The following is an 18,615-nucleotide window of genomic DNA, read 5'->3' as shown; positions in this document are numbered from 1 at the left end:
TTTAACATGGTGTAGGGGAGGTTCTATTTAACATGGTGTAGGGGAGGTTCTATTTAATTTTATGAGAACATTGATGTTGACAAAACATAACAGTGGTGAAGCCCAGTGTGGAATCTCGATGAGCGCCTTATTGAAGCGGCAGTCCCCTTGTCGGACTGGACCTGGTCGTCTCCTTAGCCTGGTCCATCCTTGGGCTCACCTGGAATGTCCTGTTCTTAGCCTGGTCCATCCTTAGGCTCACCTGGAATGTCCTGTTCTTAGCCTGGTCCATCCTTAGGCTCACCTGGAATGTCCTGTTCTTCCATCATACGGGAGAAGTCTGACACAGTGAAGACAAAGATTCCAGTCTTTCTCGACGTCGCGCATGGGCAGATAGTTAACAAATTAGCAACCAATAAATCCTGAAATCAATGCATTGTATTGTATATTCTTCTTTTCCTTTAACAGTTTTTAGGCCAATAAGGGGTGGCATGCAAAAATAAAGTTTGGTAACCGCCGGGTTCCACGTCTGTGCCTGCGGCAATTTTCAGTATCGCCATTAGAATCCTCCCTTTAGGTAATCCACTGCATGCTTAGGCGCAGATATTTCACTTTCTTAAATCTCAACAACAAAAAGTTTTATTTTCGAGCTACGATAATTTATACCTAATGAATGGTATAAGACCATCTCAAGTACGCCGAACGGGAGGGCCTATAGTTGTAGCTTCAAAAAAGTTCAAAATGAGGGAGTGAAGGAAAAAGTCTGGACTGGTACTGGTACGAAAGCCCGCTTGAAAAAATACAGTTATTTCGCCCCAACTTTAGATTACTTCAATCAAAACTATGCATAATTTCTAGTCAAATTTAATGAGTCTGCCAAGTATAGTTTAGGGAAATACAAAATGACAGATTTTTCAAAATGGTAATAAAAATTAATGTTTCATTCCAAGCTTCATATCTTTGAAACTACCTACAACACTAGAAAACCTAATAAAAGATCTATCAATAATTATTGAATATATTGTTGGGAATGTTTATCTCAGGAATCATAAGACGTACAGACCTATCAGCACTAATAAGTGTATGAATCTACTATAAAGTAGTTTATAACTTTAATTATATTATTTCAAAATTTTTTGAGACAAGGTAATTATTTATTAAATAAATAAAAAATTAGTATCCAATTCTGTCTCAACACTTTATTTCACACTAGTCCAACGTTTCGGCCATTCCAGCCATCTTCACGGACATCTAAATATTCAACAGCTTATATTATAACTTCATTTTTAAACATTTACAACAACATCATTATTCACTATATAATTGTAGGTTGTTCAATAGTTTTGTATTGAAGGTATGTTATATTATATAGTGAATAATGATGTTGTTGTAAATGTTTATAAATGAAGTTATGATATAAGCTGTTGAATATTTAGATGTCCTTGAAGATGGCTGGAATGGCCGAAACGTTGGACTAGTGAGAAATAAAGTGTTGAGACAGAATTGGATACTAATTTTTGATTTATTTAATAAGTAGTTTATAACGTTTATAGTACAGGAGTAGTTCTTTCTGATATTTTACAAAATCTTGATTTATAGTTGTTCGGACAAAATTTTTGATTTATGACAAACTATATCTCAGCAACAATTAGATGAACAAGTTTCTGCCAGGAATCAAATGAAAGATAGTTTAATGAGCTATGAAGTAGTTTATCTTCGTGAGGTTATTGGTTTTTATGATATTTGCATATGAAATTTTGTCCCAACAACTATAAATCAATTTATTTTAGCAAATATCATGAAAACTACTACTCCTAATAAGATAAACGTATTGAACTACTTCATAGCCCATTAAACTAGCTCTAATTTGAGTGCTAACAGACATTTGTACGCCTAATGGTTCCTGAGATATAGCTTTCGCACAATAAATTCACTAACTACTAATTTTTATTTCTAACGTTGCTTTCAAAAAGCCGTGTCTCGGGAATTATTGAACATAATAAAGAGCTCTGTTAGGGCTCAAAACATAGGGCTAAATTTTAATAAATTTACTCTTCTTTAAATTATGTTATTTTAGGTTCGTCTAGTGTTGAAAGTAGTTTTAATGATATGGAGTTCCGAATGAAATTTTTTTTTTAAGTTTTAAAACAGCCACCATTTCACCCCCCCCCCTCCATTGGCAGACTCAATTTTAACTAGTAATCATACATAGAATTTATTCAAGTAATCAAAAATTGGTTTGAATTAACTGACTTCTGTCTCCTCTTGGGCTCTTTCGCTATACAGTTTCTATTTTATATCTTTTTACTGATAACACTCCTTACTGAGGCGGATTTTTAAACGGTATCCTCATGTAATGATTGACTAAATCAGTTAATAAATAGAATATCAACCGAAAATGAATATATAAAGAAAGTGCCGAAGCTAGCGGGTCGGCCATGGTGAGGGTGTGAAAACCAACTCTTTTATTTACTACTTATAAATCTATTTTGGAGGTAAAATATAGTCTTCATTGTAGAACAGAAGGATTGGAAAAGTTGTTATTTCTTTACAATGACTGGAGTTGACGTTAGAAGTTGAAAATGGACAAACAGTAAGATTTACACATTTTCAGATAATGACCCTCGAAGAAAGCAGATACTGGTAAATAAAGGACAATATTTGGAAAGGAAAGTTTTTGATATGCACGTTTTTATTTCCAAATTAGATAATATAAAAATAGAATAGGAGATAACAAAAGGTTATATAATTTTTTAATTCAAATTTCTGATCGGGAAAAGATTCTAGCCGAGTTTAAAGATAAATGAAAGAAATTTGTACGTGTGGTGCAACTAAGGTAAACTACCTTAGCAAAGATATTGCATTATTTTCAAGAACCTTGTTTAAGAAATTGGGATTAATTTGGAATGTTTATAAATCACTTCTTTTGTTAGTTTATTTTTTATTCCATGTTTTGACAGAGGCTAATTAGTTTATGTAAGATCTGAAGGTCGGCTAAAGCTCTATCAGAGTTGCCTCAACAAACAATAGATATCACGTGGGCTCAGCTTTATATATCAGTCGCTAGATTGTTTCAAACCATTTAAAGAAGTCTTGTGAGGGAACAATGGAAGCTCTACAGTTCGATCCTCAGAAAAAGGTCTTGTCCTTAATCCAACACGAAAAGCCAAAAATTACATCAGATGACGAACTTATTGTTGAAGTAGCTTACGCAGGTCTTTGCGGCACAGATATCCACATTATCGGAGTAAGTTATAATTTATTTACTATTATGCTACTGGTTTATTATATGTCCCACCAAAAAAATATAATTAAAAAAACTTAATTATATTTATTTTCAGGAATCAATTTACACCCTTTTTCACTTCTGTATTATTTTAACATTTCAACGTTATACAAATATAAATATTTCCAATTAACATATCGTTACAACCAACGAAGTTTTTTTTAATTTTTTATATATACACATTTACAAACAAAAATTCAATATTTAAATATATATATACATCATTTCACTAATTTATGAACATTTAAAATGTTTCTTGAGATCAAGCCAAAATAACAAATAAAATTGAATTTACAAAACACTAAAAACGATATGAAGAGTTTTCTATCAGTAGTCAGTATATCTACTATATCTTTATATATTCCAATTATTATGAGAGCTTTTCTAGTAAATAAATTTAAGTTTATTAGAAAATGTTGATTTGTAACAACTATTTAATAGCAAAAAATTAAAATTTGAAAAACTTTATATAACTTTTTATATAATTGAATTATATTGATTTTTTTTTTACTATTTATATCTATTACTATCTTTAATCATTACTCATATTTTATTATGCATATATATAAAACCTTATCACTTCTTCGAGACTTTTTTTGTTGTTTAAATAAAATAAATTGTATCTATTTTAGTCTCTAACACTATATCAATATTTTAAATATCCCAAATTTCCCTCAAGGACAATCTTAAGTATAGATTTTTATCACTCCATCTATTTATTAACTGATATCAAAATTTCAATAGTGTTCAATTAATGTATATACATCTCCAAATAACAAAGTTTTGCCGACTGCTAGTACATAATAACATAAGCTTATATATGAAATATAAGGATATATAATGTATATCTTTGTATTATATAAAAGTTATATATAATCCCCTATCATTTATTGCTGTCGATTAGGAAACAAGCTAATGTTTATTTTTGATAACATAAAATTCATTTCATAATTCTTGGACCATTTACTTTAACTAAATTAGCCTGTTATATAAAACCAATATGGTGTATTCATAATGTAAAAAATAATCACTTAAATATATTTCATCACATTATTTACGATAAAATAATCAAATAGTCATTATGGATACATGAACATATATCATTAGGGATATATAAATATTGGACATTTTAATATCTGTTTGCTATTTATCCTCATCAATACTTATTTATTAAATGTTCCTTTAAAAAAAAAAAAAAAATTGAATTTACAAAACATAATAATAATAAATAAAAAAAGTATAAGTTTTCTATCAATAGTCAGTATTGAATAATTTTTATAAAACTAGGAGATCTCTTCTTAATTAAAACATTATATAAGTTTTTAAATAATTAAATTATAATATGATTTTTTTTTCATTATTTATATATCTTTAATCATTACTTACATATTTTATTATATTTATAATATTATCTCTTCTTTGTGACTGGTTTTATTGTTTAAATAAAATAAATATTATCCATTTCAGTCTCAACACTCAATAACTACCATAAATCAGAGAACAATAAAAATAAAATAATAAGAAACGACTTGGAAATATACATTACAATAAATTAAGATGATAGTAGTTGAAGATAAGGGGGGAGGGAGTGTAAACAATGAGTAATTTATATTAACATTTGTTTTGTTTTTTCACCCCGAATAAAGGCCTGAAATTGAGGTTTAAACATTGCCAAAAATAAATGTTTTACTTATTTGAAAATCTTCACTGACTCTCTTCTCCTATTAATAATTAAATAATTAAATTTAAATTTTAGTTAATAATTGAATAATTAAATTTAAATTTTAGTTAATCAAAAATGGTTTACTTTTCGTGAGAGTGGAAGAATTGACTTTTTAGAGAAAACTTCTGTTATTGTTGCTCTGATTGGTTAGTGGCACATCTCACAACAAAAAATTATTTTATATTTTATATATTTCATAGATAGTAACGTGGTTACTTTTGACAACCCTATGTGGGCACCACTGTAGAAAAAGAAACCCCTGTTTACCGTAATATCTTTTCAAAATAAAACCAATTTTTTTTTTTAAATAAAGAGATTATTATAAAAACCATAAATGGTTACATTGTCTTTTATTATATCTTTAAAAGGATATTACAGTTAGGCTTACTATGACACATCAATTCTGCGAAATAATTTTCTCCACCAAGGCCACAGCTAACCTTGATCTTGGCACACTATTTTATATGCCAATATTGATATTGTTCTTGCACAGAAAATACATTTTAAAATATATGCTTTAGCAGATAAACTTAAATTAATCACAATGTCCATCAAGCAAAATAAGTGTAAATATGTAAATTTGATTTTATAAACATGTTTAAAAATTAGATTTATCGCTGCTTTCCTTTGATAGTGACACATATACCAAAAATATGGTTTTTATTTTATTTTAAATTTAACATATTTTAAAGATAGAACTGTAGAAATACAAAGACACCAGTACTTTCTCTGTATTGAACATGCTGTCCCAAAGTTGTAAGAGTTGTAAAAAAGTAACCCAGTCTACGATACAATTTATTGTATATGAGAAATAAAAAAAGAAAATTGACAAGTCTGCTCCTATGAAAACAAAGCAAAGCAAAGACATGAATTTTACTTTTTTTTTTTTTTTGTGGGTGGATAGAAAACACTTACCACTATCAATTTATCTAAATTTAATGGGACTGGGCAGATATCTCATTTTTCTTCCTTCAATTATATCCAAAATTATATATGATATAAGGATATAATTAATTCAAGGATATTCATAATGTAAGGATATATAATAATCCAATATATATTTTTGTGTTATATACCAGTTATATATAATAATATATAATCCTATATTACTCAGTTTTGTCTAAATAAGCTAATACTTAATGCGATAACACAAAAATAATTTCATTAATCTTGGACCATTTGCTCCAAACTAAATTAGTTTGTTATACAAAACCAACATGGTGTATTCAGAATGGAATAAATAAAACCCGACAGATGTTCGGGAGTGTATTTAAAAAGGAACAAAAATTGGTTAAGTTACTTAATAACTATTTTTTGTTCTTTCTTGATCACACCCCCCCCCCCTATCTCCATTCAACTTCAGTTACAGTCGAATTAATAAATAAATTTATCATAAAATAATTAAAAATTCATATCTAAGAATTAAAAATAGAAGGAAATTACCTATTAAGTGTGAATGAATATATATAGCTATTATTAAGGTATTTTTTAATTGTGGTTTAATGTTTATTTAGTATGCAACATTTTATAAAAGTTGAAAACATATAAAACGATTCAGGTATATAAAACCATTCAGATATAAATGAATTTTTAGCACAGAAGGTCAAGCTTTATTTTTTAATCTTAAAAAGTTATTATTTAGATGTTAAAACCAATAATCAAATATACATAAGGTAATTGTAAATTATTTTATTTGTTCAAATTAAACTAATTAATTGGAAAGTTCGAAAATATTAAATGAAGGCCAGTTAATGGAATATTTAATGTACAAATAATTTAAAAAATTTAATTGTATGACAGTTTTAAATTTTTGACAAAGTTAACTCAAATGTTTTATTAGTAATTATGAAGATAATTTTTTAAAAATAAATATTACTCAAAAAAATCTTTAAAATAAATATACAAGTCTGGCAAGTGGGCCTAGTAATCCTTTTTACCAACCACTGGCGGCTACCTGAGTTGCCACCGCGTACTAACAAAGGTGGGAATGTCAAGATTCATTTTTCGGGACTGCTGAAAAATAAATATTAATTGCCCTAGGTGAGAATCGAACCCACAACATTCCAAGCTGTGCACTCTGAGACCTACACCCCAACCCGCATAGCTGTTGCATCCCTTTCCAGACCCTTACAAGAAATAATAAAAATAAATTGTAGAACTATGAAGGAGTATGTTATAATTATATTATATTATCCTATAATATGTAACTTTTTTTCTGTATTGCTATTTAGGGTTAAATTTTTATGTTGAGAATTTATAAATTTCAAAATCCCAAACATCGAAGGAACATAATACAAAGGTGAATTTTTTTCTTTTTCATAATTTTCTTTTTAAATAATTACAATATTTTGGAATATCTTGACATCTGTATATAGTTGTAACTGTGGGTTATTTGGTTTATTTCTTTTGCTATTCTTTATAAACCTTCTATCTATCTCTATTATTTAAAACTATTCCACTTATTCCCGTATAATAGACCCACTGGATATTTAGTTACGGACACTATAACTTAAGTTCATTGTAACTAGGCCAATCCAGATGAATATGGCTTATCTTTGGGGTTCTTAAAAATTCCTTATTCTTATTCCCATAATCTTTTATTAAAAAAATTTGAATATTGTATTTTATGTTATTAATCAAATTATCCATGCTTAAATGCTTAAAATGCGATAAATTTCAAATCTGGGTAGAAATATATACTTATCTATCTGCTATAATATGAACCATGCCCACACAAATCTAGCAATCCTTGATCTTCCTTCCAAAAAGATACCCCACAATATACCAAAGTGTTTGAACATTAGATGTTAAACCTATAAGTAAAAAATACATTTTTTTTTTTTTATTTTTACATGATTAAACTCAATAATTTTATTATAAATCTTTGTATTCTCAAGTATTATTTTTATCAAATTTTATAATATTAGTAAGATATTTTTTTTAATCATAATGTTTCTCCCTTACATCCTGGTCATTATAAAAGCACAATATTGCTTAATTTATAAATACATCAGAACCTTTTTGTGATACTGTGATATGATTTAATTACTTATAACAATAGGACAAAATTCTTAATAAAACAACAGACTACACATTTAATAAAACTAATAACAAATAAAAAGATATAGTAAAACTAAAACATACATAAAAAGTAATTTAATTCAAAACAAATTGAATACAATCAGCAATTAAAATAACTAAATTAAATTAAACTTTAAAGTATAAAAATAATTTAAACATTCATAGACGTAATTTAAAACATACATAAAAACTCAATAATTTAAGAAAAATAAATGGAATATATAAATGGACATTTTTCAAAATACTTAATAAAATAAATAATCAATTAAAAATATTTGTATTAGAGAAAAATTAATTGTACAGTAATAAAAATTCAACTTATAATTATTATTTGTTTAAAAGTTAATATAAAACAATAGCGATGTTCAACATTTTTTTTTTATTTTTATTAATTTAGATTCCAACAGGTTACTGTTGTACAATGTAATAAACAATACAACAAATTAGGAGTAGTTACGAATTGTTAATTTTTTTTAATTAAATCGATTTGTTTCAATAGAACAATTAGATATTCATTTATTTATTGTAGGTCATTTTATCCCAGCCCAGTTTAGTGAGAGCAAGTATTTTTTAATATGATAACAGAGGCAAATGATAATATTGGAAGGTCAAAATGTGAAAAGAATTCTTTTTTTTTTTCATTATCACTTCTAATTTATTATTACAATTAATAATTATAATTACTTAAAAACTGTAACAGACTCAAATAGGATAGATAACATACTATCAACATTAGTAAGTTGATAAATGTCCTAAAAACAAATATATAATATAGAACTTGAAGTCATTCAAAATTGGATATTATAAATTCCAATTCCAATTTATATGGGATCTGTTTTTGAAAGTCTTCAAGAATTGCTCAACATTAATTAATAAAAAAATTGAGATAATGTTAATTTCATCAATAATCGATAAGTTGAAAAACACTCATTCACTGATAAAGCCTTCAGTAGAAAACAACGTAAACAAAGATTATTAGTATTGATAAAAAATAAAATAAAAATATGTGTATTTATTTTAAACTGAATCTATTTTGATTTCCTTTACCTATAAATGGAATATATAGGTAAGGGAAAGTATTGCGATCTTACCAAGTTTCTTATTTAACTTTTCGATGGAAAAAAGTTTTGAGATCCTTTGAGTCCAAATAACCAAGTTTCGAAAAATGGTCTGTTTATGAGCATGAGAGTGAAGAACATAGCTTAAAAACGAAATGTCGTAATAAACTTTACTTACATGTTTAAGGTGGGTATATGGTCTCGGATAAGACAGTAACTTTTTCACTACAGTCGACTGACCGAAAGCGCAACTTTATAGAATCGATTTTTCACATTTTTTTTCGATTTTCTCAAAAACTACTCGAACAATTTTGATTAAACTCGTTATGTGAATGTATAATTAAATGCTCTTTAACTTCAGCTAGCTCCTATCCTCCTTGACGTAATATAACACACATTTTTTTTTTTTAATGTCCCTCTAAAGTAGATCCGCAACCCTGCCTATCTTCTTATATATAAAGTAGATTTGATTTTGTTTATTTGAAATATTTTATCTAATCACATTTTTAATAATAATTAATAAAAGATTAGTATAAAATATGAAAGGACTTGATAATTAGCTAAATTTGATTTGAAAAAATAAACAGTTCTCATTGTCATTGATAATAAACAACAGATAAATACAAAATGGGAAGAAGATAGTTCACCGTATGAAGTAGATTGTAGGAAGACATACAAGTCTATGTTTAAAATAAAATATCAAATCACCTTTACTCTTCGTCGTAAACCTGCCAACTGCCCTATAGTATATTTTAATAATGTTGCTCTTACCCCTGTAGAACAGATCTGCTACCCTGGACAAACGACTAACCTGGAATCCTCACACAAGACGATTCCGACTATTACAGCACTTACTTATGGTCTAAACTTCCAATTCAATACAAAAGACTACTTGACAATAATAAGGCCTATCTGGACTTACGGAGTTGAGCTTCGGGGCTCCGCTAAACCTTTGGATTCCTCTCGTATCCAATCCCTACAATCCAAAATTCTTCGTAAAATTCTCAATGCTCCTTACTTTGTCATAAATAAAATCATACACAAAGACCTTAATGTTCTTATGTAACCGGTCTAGCCCGAAAAAGATATCAATCATTCCATTATAAACTCCCTAACCACTCAAATCCATTAGTTTCTAACCTTCCTCTTTCATTCCTGACAATCCTCCGAGGCGCCTGAAAAGAAGATGGCCTCGAGACCTTCTAATGTAGAAATATTATTACAGTACTAACAATAGATAGTTTCATGCCTATATCATTCCATTATGATCTTACATCAAATTTACTAGATGTATTGTTATGTACAATTGTAAGTGTTAATAAATACATTTTTTTAAAAATATATAATCTGTTTACGTACCGAAACTTTGGCAGTTAAAAACTGCCTAATATGCCAGATTTTTCTAAATTACTGCCGTATATTTTTGGGTCTATATCCCAAAGTATTAACTGCACGAAAGAGTCCCATTAGGACTGAATTTGAAGCTCATTAAATTTACCATAAAGTAGTTTCCTATCAATAGCAGTTATCATCATGCGTGCTACAACTTATCGCTGAGTCTTATTATACTATTAATAATATATTATTAATTATAGTATAAAATGAATTATAGTATTAATATTGACACATTCAATAATATTGATCGTGTAAGATTGGCTTATTAATTAATGGACTAATGTTGATGTAGTGTAGTGAGTGACACACACACAATTGGTTTTACTAAGTTATGTTGATATAGTGTAGTGAGTGACAAATACAAAATTGGTTTCATTACGTTATGTTGATACGTGAATAGTGTAGTGAGAGCCACATGCACTACTGGTTTTATTAAGTCTACTTTATTAATTATGAATAATTAATAATATTTTGATCTCATTTTACAGCTTCATATAGATCCGTCATAAACTTATACTTGCTCAAGAAATAAAGTAAACTTAAGAGATCTTTCAATCCAAGAGATCGTTACAATTGGTTGCTCCAATGTACCTAACCAAAACGTACATTGAATAATGAAACTTTACATAATAATCTATGATTTCGACATTCAAAAAGAACCATGAAGAAATATAGTAATAAATTTTCAAACCTAACCTAAATGTGCACAGCTGAAAAGTAATGTGTAATTGGTGATACTCGAAATAGTATGTAATTGGGAAGATCTTTAAACAACTCATTTTTTTCGAAAATAGCTCAAATGAATTGGATAAAACAATTATTTTAAATATAATCTCTTCACTTTTTTGAGACTGGTTTTATTTACTAATTAATTAAAAAACACTATCCAAATTATAGTCTCAAAACATTTATTTCATTTACACGTCCAACGTTTCGGCCAATTCGGCCATCTTCAGGGACAATCTTAATTTATTATGAGACATATCATTTAACTATTTTAAAAAAACTCCATACAGGCTATTCTGCCCAGGTCAAAACAAAAAAGTGTATAAAGAGTGGTAAAAGAGAAATAATTTGACTGTGATTTTTAATGTATTTTTGACATATTAGGTAATTAAACAAATGTGAGATATACTGATTAACAAAAAATAAGTTTACCTAATGGTTTTAATGTTGTTCATAGATAAATATTTTGACCTGGGCAGAATAGCCTGTATGGAGTTTTTTTTAAAATAGTTAAATGATATGTCTCATAATAAATTAAGATTGTCCCTGAAGATGGCCGAAACGTTGGACGTGTAAATGAAATAAATGTTTTGAGACGATAATTTAGATAGTGTTTTTTAATTAATTAGTAAAAAATTGCCAGTCTCAAGAAAGAAATTTAAAGATTATAAATAAACTGGTTTTATTGTTTAAATAAATAGTTTGTATCCAAGTTAAATCTCAAAACACTATTATTTCCTTAACTGCCCAACGTTTTGGCCAACACGGCCATCCTCAAGGTCAATCTATTAAATAACAGCTTTTATTATACATTCATTTATAAAAGACAACATTATTATTACTAAATTAACATACCTTCAATTTACATTAGATGAAGTGAGGTGTTAATTTATATTTGAGCTATCTTAACTTATTAGTAATAATGTTGTTTGTAAAAATTATTAAAAATGAAGGTATAATAAAAATTGTTACTTAATAGATTGTCCTTGAGGATCACAGGAACGTTGAGCATTTAAAAAAATAATAAAGAGCGTTTTGAGGCTTAACTTGGATACAAATTATTTTAAACAATAAAATCATTATATCGGCGTAAAATTAAATGATCATTATTATCAGCAAGGCCTTACCTTAGATAAAATCTAACAGGGCTCAAATGACTAATTCTTGAAAAATCAACTTCCCAAGTAACTTTAATTTTGTTTATTTGAAATAAATAACTCGGAGGAAATTCTCCTTTTTCCCTTCCATGGATATGCGACAGGGTTTGAAGATATTTTCTGGATTCACCCCAATCCTTTAGTTACATAGATAATAAAGAAATTCATTATAACTTCTACTAATTTATCATATAATTTTTTTCCAGGGTGAATTTCCATGTTCGAAAACACCAGTTATTTTAGGCCATGAATTTAGCGGAATTGTTAGAGAAGCAGGACCCGGTGTTGATCATGTTAGAGTTGGAGACAAGGTTGTTATAGACCCCCAAAGGTGAAGTATTTAATATATATATAATATCCTCATAAGACAGATCCGTCGAAGAAAGTTTCCATATCTCTTTTAATTTTAGGGTTTATTAACTTGAAAATTTAAAACCTGGCTTTAAGTATTTCTATAAATTTCTCGTTCACTTTTTTAAATTTATTTTTCGGTCTTATGTCTATATTTTCTCAACGATTTTTTTTTTCCTGATGATTAATTGTCAATTTGTTCTGTCTTCCCAAATTTTTGGTGATGACTCATTCAATCTCTCAATGGGTGCCAAAGAGCTGTGAAGGCAGGAAGACAGGAAGGAAGGAAGGCAGGAAGACGGGAAGATTGATAAATTAACAAGAATTAATGATAAAAACAAAAAATCTTTTTAATAAATATGGACAAAATAAACTAATAAAGTTTCTTCAATGATGTATAATATAATTGGGACTAAATTATTCTAATGTTTAATATCCTGTTTGGTAATGTGAAATATAAGTAAATTCCTAAATGTTAAAATAAAAAAGAAGGAATAAAGGAATCATCCATGAAGATGACATTGAAGTGTGAAGTCCATTGTTAATAGTCATTGGAAGCCTTCACAGAAAATAAAAATATATAAAATGCATCAAAGTACTAATTTCAACTCTGTCTTTAGAACAACAATTTAGTCAGCAAGTTTAAGAATTATTGTCACCATTTGGAAACTTTTTACTTTCTCGATCAAAATTAAGTTTCATTTACACAATTGATGATCATTATATTTATATCACACTTAATAATTTGAACAAATCTGTTATTTTTTACAAATTGCAGTTGGTGCACGACCTGTGAATATTGCACAACTGCACGGTATCACTTATGTACTAATGGAGGTGTCGACTTCGCCACTGGAATTTGCCTAAATGGAGGATGGGCTAAATATTCAAAGGTTCGTGCCAGGCAAGTTTACAAAATCCCGGATGGCCTAACACTAAAACAGGGTTAGTATAACTCAAAATTATCAATTAACTTTATGAGAGCACTACACTAATTCATATCTTACATAATGAATTATTAATTAATTTTACGAAAGAACTATACTAATTCATATCTTACATAATGAATTATTCATACTTACAACAGGAAACAGAAAGTGAACAGATAAGCATACATATTCTTTAAGAAAATAAGTGTATATTGAATCAATAAAAGGAGTACTGTTAAATATATAAGGTAAACTCAATGAGGACTCATATCACATTTGTAATATGTTTCAGTAAGCTGAAAAAAATATTCCTACTAGAGTACGAGAGAAATAATTAACAGCCTTTTTTGGGTGCAGTATTAAATTAAATAGTTATCAAAACTAACATATTGGAAATTATATTGTTGCATATAAATATATATTATTGATTGACCGTATTTTTCAAAATATGGAGATGATCGGGGATGGAGTCAAAAAGGAATAAAAAATAGTTAATAGATATTTATTTGCCGATGATTCAGCCTCCATCGTAGGGATCCATCAGGGCTACAAAAAGATGCATAACATAAATACTTTGACAATGTTGGATAATAAGATGCAAAAAAGTAAACTAAGGTAGGGTTAAAAATTATATGAACGGGCGTGAAAAGAAAATTATAAAAAAATGAACAAAAAAGAATAAGTATAAATAAAGAAATAAAATAGTATTTATTAACACAAAGGATCAGGATAATGGTGTCGTAAGACCTCTTGCCACCTAAGATTCTGAGACCTGAGTGATACCAGAAAGGAAGTTGCCAGGATGGGAGAACCTGGGTAATAGAATCTGCAATAAAAGGGAGATACGCAGGATGTACAAGATACCAAAATCGATCTCAATTGTTACAGGGAGCCAGATCAGATGGCTGGGCCATCTTGCCATCTGGCTATCTGCCATAGCACTCAGAGAATCAGTACCGAAAGACTACTCCAAGACCAACATAGTAGAGGAAGACCAAGATTGGTTGAGGTGGAGATCTTGAAGAAGACATGAATTGTAAGATCCTCATCAGTTGACTGCATCGAAGGTTGTTTATTTACACCAGATCAAGGATGACGCATTATTTTGTAACTCCACTTACCTGTTTTGTTTTGGGTTAACTGCTATTACATTGTAAACAAAAACCTCCATTATTTTCAATGCTCGAAGCCAAAACTACTCGATAATGAAACTGTTACAGCTTCTAAACAATTGAAATTGATAATTTACCAAATGGAAAACAACTATCGAGGATGATCATTGAAGAGATTTTCTGTTAACAGGGCCATCGCTAAGAGGGCTGCATAATGGAATGGAGTAATTTCGGCCATTTAGAAGCTAAGATATAATTTTTGTTTAAAATGAAAATAAATGATTGCGTTTTGGATATGTGCCCTTATTAAAATAAATCAGACACATTTGATACGATTGAACAGGACAGTCTGTAACGAAGGCAGTAAATGTGCCATAGCAACCACGTTATGGTGCCGGTTCGAATCCGGCCTGAAGGGTCCCACGGAATGAAGAATTGTACTCCCTACGACCATGATTAGTTTAGGTTGGCAACTTGTAAATAACATTTTTGCAGAAATGATGAGGCAGGAGGTAAAAAAAAAGATACAAATGAAAATCGAATGAAATGAATTAATCCCCTTCTAATTCAAACACCGAGGTTGAGACTTGCAAGAAAAAGGAATTGGTTCAGTTTTGTTGTGAAACCAGAGGGTGGCAAAATCTTACCTACTCTTCTTTTAAGCGAAAGTGGAGCCAAGGAGTGGGATGTTAGCCACGCCCTCGGAGCCCTACTTCACATTGACAATAACAGGGATCTGACAATGATGTAATTATCTGTAAAACCGTGCATTTTATTAAAAATGTGAAGAGAATAAAAGTTTTAGTAAATGTCATTTCCAATAATTTGGTTTACCAACCGTGAAAATCCATAAAGTTCTCTAGAAATTCATGATTAGGTCTCTTTGTATTTAAAATAAGATACAATATAATGTATTTAAGCCCTCAATACAATATAAGTTATTACAATATATAAATATTATGTAATATTAATTTTGTTAATAAGGAACTTTCCTTTTTTCTCTCTCAGGTGCTTTAGGGGAACCCATCTCTTGCGTTGTCTGGGGTCTTGAAAGAGGAGTTTCTGATGTTCCTGTTGGAGCTAAAGTGCTTATAACGGGAGCAGGTATAATTGGCAACATATGGTGCGCCATATTGTACCATCTTGGTCACAGGAAGGTTACTGTTGTCGAGCCTATGGAAGCTAGAAGAATTATTAATAAAGGCTTAGGTATTGATGATTTCAAGTTACAGTTATCCACTTTATAATTATTACCATTAACAGTAAACAAACGTACCTTCCGAAATAATTGAACTGTCTCGCAAACTTGTAAGGCACTACTGAGATGACTATGAGAAATAACTATCATCCATTGAAAATTTTATTATTTTATACAATGTAGATTCTCTTGCCTCATGTTATTTAAACTCTTTTTTTAAATCACATTTTTCATATTCTGACAAGAATTATTTTTTATAACTTCTTCGGTACTGATATGTATGCAGAATCATGTTTATAAGAACTTTTTTAGATACTAGAGTTTGGCCTCAATGTTTAAGTTAACAAACATCATACATCTACCAGGAAAAAAGCTTTCAGGAAGGCCTTAACTGAAAGCATACAAAAAATGTTTCAATTAACTTTTTATCAATTAAAACATTATGCGAACTTAATATACAGATTAAGCAAATAATTACAGACAGATAGAGTCAGAAAAATTATCTAAGAATATTTTTGCTCCAAATTAAAACAATAATATATAATGTCAATGATTAAATTAGTAAAAAATCAAATAAAATTAAATGCAGGTAAGTCAACAGGAAGGTAGACAAATCTGCACATAATCTTTAGTAAGCCCAAAGAGACTATTTAAAATAACACATTAGCTTGTGTGGTGGGGGGGGGGAGTAGAAGAAAAAGGTAGAAATACTGATTGATATTGTTCTAAGGCTTTTTAAGTGATAACTTTTGATGACAAAAAATCTGGAATGAAATGGACAGTATTGACCATAAGGTAAAATAGTCTAAGCACATATAATGTTGTATATAAAAATTGTGTTCCAGGTAACCTATGGCAACCAAAAGGTTGAATAGGAGGGGGCTGTCATAATGTAGGGAATACCATATTTGGCCAACATTAGAACCTAGCACCTATAGCACTCTCGGTGGTGAGAAGTAACCCAGGCTTATATTCTCTCATAACAGAGCCATCTCGTCCTATGCTAAAAGCAGTCCATTTTTCTTCTTTGTTCTCTCATCAGGAAAATCTTCCATGAGTGAGTAGAACTCCTGGAGTCCCAGAGGAGAGAGAGGCATAAGAATGTGGAGGGAAGAAGGAAGAATAGAATAAGTCCACCTAGCAATAGTTAACATCCACCTCATTATATCATTGTGAAGGCATCTTTTGGAAACTATAATTGTAACGGAAATTTGAAATTGAAATTTTATTTGTAGAATTGGTATTCAAGTTCTCCTTAATAGTTGTGTTAGCTAAGAGATAACCTAAGAACATTCAGATTTGTTTTTTCTTGAAGATTGGGAGCTAAAAATTGTCCATTATTTGAGCTTTACTCATATAAAACTATAGTCTCCAGATTTTTTTGTATTGATTTTATTCACACAATAATTTTATGATACATAGACGATATTGATTGTGAATATAAATTTGTTAAATTATTTATTTAAATATTATCTATCTATAGTAATAACTATAGTAATGTTCAAAAAATTAATTTTTTTGTTATAATGACAGGAACTGGCTTTGAATGCTTGGATCCAGCAGAACTGAAGAAAAAATATAGCTCAGAAGAATTCGATTTGGCAATAGAATGCAGTGGAAATGCAGCTGCGACTGAGCAAGCCCTCGCCTCCTTGAGGGCAAGTGGCAAACTTTGTATATTTGGTGTAGCTGCTCCGCACAGTAAAATCACGTATGTTGAATACTTATCCACATCGTGTAGAATTTATTGATAATCTCATCAAAGGAAAAAGTATAAATCTAAAAATAGCCCACTACATGCATCACAATCCTCACTCACCAACTTAGTCAGAGTAGAAATTAATTTCTGTCCAAACAGGGCTTATCAACTAACAGCAAATTTTATCGATGTTTTGGCTCTGAACTTATTATATTAACAACTGTACATTTAGACTCCACTTGAAAAATATTCAAATAGAGAATATCTCTTAACTCTTTTACAGTGTGGTAAAAAAAATCTAGTGTTTTCACGTTCGGAAATACTTTGGCATGTGATAAAATATGTAAAAAAAAACTTGAAGAAGTTTGTTGGGGGGTGCGGTCAGCAAAGAACAACATAAATAAACAAAACCATATTTATTTATTTTACGCCGACGTTTCGACCTGAGTTTCAGGTCTTCATCAGGGGTTGTGTCGTAGAGGAGGGAAAGATTAGTACTGAGGTATTAGTACCTAATACTAATACCTCAGTACTAATCTTTCCCTCCTCTACGACACAACCCCTGATGAAGACCTGAAACTCAGGTCGAAACGTCGGCATAAAATAAATAAATGTGGTTTTGTTTATTTATGTTGTTCTATGCTGACCGCACCCCCCGACAAACTTCTTCAAGCATTAATCTACGGTCAACTATCTACACCTCAATGTAAAAAAAAAGTTTGCTTAATTAATGTTTACCTTATTAGTAATTAGTCCGTGTGTGATAGATTTTAAAACACTGATACATCACAATCCGGGCAGTAGTATCTTGTTTCCTTCCTCACTTTTTTCCACTTATTTATTTTGAATTGCACATTACTCAAAGTCTATATGGTTTGGCCTTGTTTGCAGTTGGCAGAATATCAATAAAATGTTTTTCTG

General features: G+C 29.4%; 1 protein-coding gene across 1 annotated transcript in view; it reads left to right on the top strand.

Moving 5' to 3' along the window:
• Positions 1-3,027: 3,027 nt before the first annotated feature.
• The window catches only part of LOC106679170 (uncharacterized), a 23,733-nt gene continuing 8,145 nt past the window's right edge, over positions 3,028-18,615 (top strand). The window contains exons 1-5 of the mRNA XM_014418159.3: positions 3,028-3,226; positions 12,612-12,736; positions 13,535-13,701; positions 15,806-16,006; positions 17,529-17,706. Coding sequence (XP_014273645.1) covers positions 3,086-3,226; positions 12,612-12,736; positions 13,535-13,701; positions 15,806-16,006; positions 17,529-17,706 — 812 coding nt within the window. The 5' untranslated portion in view covers positions 3,028-3,085. The remainder of the gene's footprint in view (positions 3,227-12,611; positions 12,737-13,534; positions 13,702-15,805; positions 16,007-17,528; positions 17,707-18,615) is intronic.

Source organism: Halyomorpha halys, unplaced genomic scaffold (genome assembly GCF_000696795.3).
Source record: "Halyomorpha halys isolate HHAL.00 unplaced genomic scaffold, Hhal_1.1 Scaffold181.1, whole genome shotgun sequence".
NCBI lineage: Eukaryota > Metazoa > Arthropoda > Insecta > Hemiptera > Pentatomidae > Halyomorpha > Halyomorpha halys.
This window is presented reverse-complemented; position numbering and strand designations above follow the sequence as displayed.